Here is a 3,623-nt window from a genome sequence, read left to right on the forward strand (position 1 = left end):
ATAACAGAGTTAAAATTGAGTGATCATATATTTAAAAAGTGAATGAACAAAGTGTCAAATACGTAAAAATTGAGTGACTTCTTCCTAGAAATTAATGAATAAGCGAGTATTTCTTATTTTGAGCGCAGTGTTCGAGACAGCACGAGTCTGTTCTGAGTTATCTTCATCATCGAATTTTGAATTAGGTTCTATTCAACCTTCTTCTTCTCCTCCCTCTGAGAATAAACAATTAGGCGTCAACAGCAGAGGAATTGAAAATACCATATTGCACTGAGATTCTGAGAACAATAATACAAAGACCAAGACACAGATTTTTACCTTCTCCCCCAAATATGATCATCTTCCTCATTACAGAAAATGAAACAAGCAAATTAAGGGTAACGTTCTGGGGGTCTTTTCAAAACTAGTTTCTTCTTCGAGAATTTTATTGCTACTTGTAAACTCCGACCCTTACATCAAAAACATAGAAGGGATCATATAAGGGTTATAGGCTACCATATAGGCATATACAAGGCATATACGATATTTCAGGTCTCTAATAGTCAAAAAAGAGCGAACAAAAAAAGGATCAAAATTTCATGGCTCATTTTCATCTTCCATGACTGAAGCCAAACCAGTCACAATCTTCACCCCTGATGATATCCTGGGCTTCACCTCCGGCGGCTTCCACTCCTTCACCACCGCCTTCTCCTCTTCGCCCTCAGAAAACTCAAAAACCGACTCCTCCGGCTCAGAAGAGTCCACCGACTTTGCCAACTCGGTACGACTCTGTTCAAACTCCATGGACTTGATCAAAGACTGGGTCTCGGTCTTTTCGGGCAAGGAATCCGGTGAGGAATTAACAGAGACTGTGGGGCGGGTGTGAGGAGAGAGCCACTTGGCTTTGATGTACTCTGCTTTCCTCCACGGAGGAATGTGCATTCCCTTCTTCTTCAGGCTCTGCTTCGCCGCCTCCGAAACAATTCCGATGATCCTCCTCAGCCGATCGGGCTTCCCAACGAAAATATAAGGAAGAGCCTGCAAAATCGCCTTGTAGCTCTTCGTCGGTCGAGCAATCTCAAACTCCGATCGGAAATCCACGTCGATTAGCAGCCTCTCCCCATTTACGATCACGTCAATGTACTCGTACTCCCCTAATCCAATATCACAAAATAACTAATTAATCAACCGTCTAGTGCTTAACAAGGGACAGAGAGAGAGAGAGAGAGAGAGAGAGAGAGAGAGATGAAGTACCGGAAGGATAGGAAGGGGATTTTTCCCAACGAGTTTTGCAGACTGAAGCGTCGTATCCGAGAGCTAACAGATTATCAGTAACAACCAGTCTGCCATTGTCGTCTTTACGCTTGCACATCTTGTTTTTCTCGACGATTCTAGCTGTGTCCGCTAGCAAATTCCTTTCGCATAGACTTGGGCACGACACCAAACTCTGCCGCATAAGGGAAGTTTCCTTTTCATCAATTTTTGATTTTGATTTTTCAACAAACTAACTAACCAACCAACTCACTCTGTTATTTCTTACACAACATCATCAGATACACAGGGGAGGAATTTACCTTGAGAAGCTCACATGCTTCGCCGGATGAAGCCAGATTGGAATCGCCGAAACCGAAAGGCTCCGATTCGTCGTCGGAGCTGTCGTCGCAGTTTCCGTTGAAGCAGTTACAGCGGTTCCGGCTGCACCTGGCCGACGATTGCTTCTCGTTGCTCTCTTCGATGAAGTTCTGCACCATATTCGCCAAGCAGACTGAGCTCGGCTCGAACTCGCCGCCGGCCAAGTCCGTGAAGCCGTCTTTGTTGAAATGCAGCTCCTCGACGCCGCACACGACGACCTTCTCCTCCGCCGCCGCCGCCGCCGCAGGCGTCGTTGTTCTCAATACGCTCGTGAACTGTCGCTCGAAGAGCCTCTTGAACCGTGACTTGGCCACCGGCTTCACCGGTTCGAACCTAGTCTCCGCTTCCACAGGCCCCGCGTGTGACTCAATCGGCTGTATTTTCATCGGAAACGGCATGATCGGAGAGAAAGTGCTCTCTCAGAACCTCCGATTTTCAAGAACAATTTCCTCCATTTCTTTCTCAAAAAAATAAAAAAGTATATATATATATCTCTAACTCTGATGGAGACTCTCCGGACTCGAGAACGAAGAAATTTAACTACGATCAAAAATTTCTGAAACAATTAAAGCTATCGAAAAGATAAAGTACCAAGACTACAAAATTCAAACCCCAAAATGAAAAGCCAGAGGGTTCAAATGCCAATACATCGATCAAAATCAACCTTCCACTGATTGCTCTGCAGCATCTTCTCGAACGAGATCGTTGAATTGAATCGATGCAGCGGAATCCTAAAACTCTGATTACTATTATATAGTTTTCTTTACCGCTAATTTCCGAAACAAAGCTTGGGATAGCTTCGAAGCTCTGCCAAGTCAAAAAGTTGCTTTCGCTTGGGATTTTCTCTGATACGGTTTAGGGTTTCGGAGAGACGCGACGGCACGGCAACGTCAAGCTGATGATGATGCTCCGGTCACTTGGAAAGCGATCGTCCGCCCGCACCGCCATTTTTTCCGGCAATTGACGGCGACGAAGCCTAGAAAATCAGAGGAAAACCGGGTGAAAATGAAAGGGGATTTCTCTGTGGAAAATGTGATTTTGGCTTTTTGGGACGATTGAGTAGAGCCGGAGCAGATGGTGTGAGCTATATATTTATAGAGATTGATGGGAGCTGCTGACCTGGACTTTGGTGCCACGTGTGAGTCCTACGTGGAGTATTATCTAATCCGTCCCGAGAGGGGGTTACGTGTCGCCGAACGGACCCGGTTCGGTTTGTTGGCTACGGTGTGGGAAGCCACGTTATGGTTTTGGTTGAGTCGTGGCGATTAGGGTCCGTGCCGAGAATGCCCTCGAACTTTTAGTAAAAAGATGGGGTGATTTGGCTCCTCGTGATTCGGACGCTCCCGATCTCAAAACTGCCCGTTCATGATTGTTTTTCTTGGGACTTGTTTTGACGGAAATGTCCTTTTTGGATGAGATGCGTGTTTAATCGGGACCACTTTGTGGCCGTTAGCAATAGGGTAGCAACGTCATTTCAACCTCTCAACTTCCGAGTTAAATTGCGGTGGTTGTCGTGCACTCATTTTATAGAAAAGCCCCAGGGAATTGGTGGGACCCGAAGTACTTGAAATTTCTTAAGGTCAAAAGAATTTTCTTTTCCTTTCAAAAAAAAATAATTTTCTTTTATTTCAAAAAGAAAAAAGAAAAGAATTTCCTCTCTTTTGAAATTGAAGCATAAAGTAATAATCTATCTTAGAGATAATTTTTGGCTTCCTAATTGTCTACATCACCCGGATTATATACGGTGTTTATCGTCAGGATTACTATTGATGCTCAATAACATGTCACATTATTTTTGTTATCTTTTGATTATTTGATGTAGGTTCTACATCTTAGTTATAATCTTTTTTATTATTAATAGAATTGTTATTTTTAAAAAAAAAATTTAAATAATAATCTATTAAGAGCTAATTTTTTGTGACCTTACTTTTTTTTTTCTCTCAACTAGAAATTTTAATATTTAAAATGTTAAATTTATTGTCTTTGACTGATAATAGTCATTTTTCATAAAG

At 42.9% G+C, this 3,623-nt stretch overlaps 1 protein-coding gene across 1 annotated transcript; it reads right to left on the reverse strand.

Moving 5' to 3' along the window:
• Window positions 1-319: 319 nt before the first annotated feature.
• LOC112173010 lies at window positions 320-2,685 on the reverse strand. Its single transcript, XM_040509249.1, has 4 exons — window positions 2,379-2,685; window positions 1,554-2,151; window positions 1,234-1,426; window positions 320-1,133 (listed from the first exon to the last, which is right to left on the reverse strand). The coding sequence occupies exons 2-4, from the start codon at window positions 2,007-2,009 to the stop codon at window positions 577-579; spliced, it is 1,206 nt and encodes a 401-aa protein (XP_040365183.1). The 5' UTR covers window positions 2,010-2,151; window positions 2,379-2,685; the 3' UTR covers window positions 320-576.
• Window positions 2,686-3,623: the final 938 nt, after the last annotated feature.

The sequence above is a fragment of the Rosa chinensis genome, chromosome 6 (genome assembly GCF_002994745.2).
Source record: "Rosa chinensis cultivar Old Blush chromosome 6, RchiOBHm-V2, whole genome shotgun sequence".
NCBI classification, from domain to species: Eukaryota; Viridiplantae; Streptophyta; class Magnoliopsida; order Rosales; family Rosaceae; genus Rosa; species Rosa chinensis.

Bases quoted from the DNA above. Each gene is read 5' to 3' on its own strand.
- LOC112173010 (XM_040509249.1), bottom strand. From the start codon at position 2,009: ATGCCGTTTCCGATGAAAATACAGCCGATTGAGTCACACGCGGGGCCT. The intron at 1,427-1,553 runs GTAAATTCCTCC...CTTATGCGGCAG, and splicing joins AAGCATGTGAGCTTCTCAAG to AGTTTGGTGTCGTGCCCAAG. The intron at 1,134-1,233 runs GTACTTCATCTC...ATATTGGATTAG, and splicing joins ATCCCCTTCCTATCCTTCCG to GGGAGTACGAGTACATTGAC.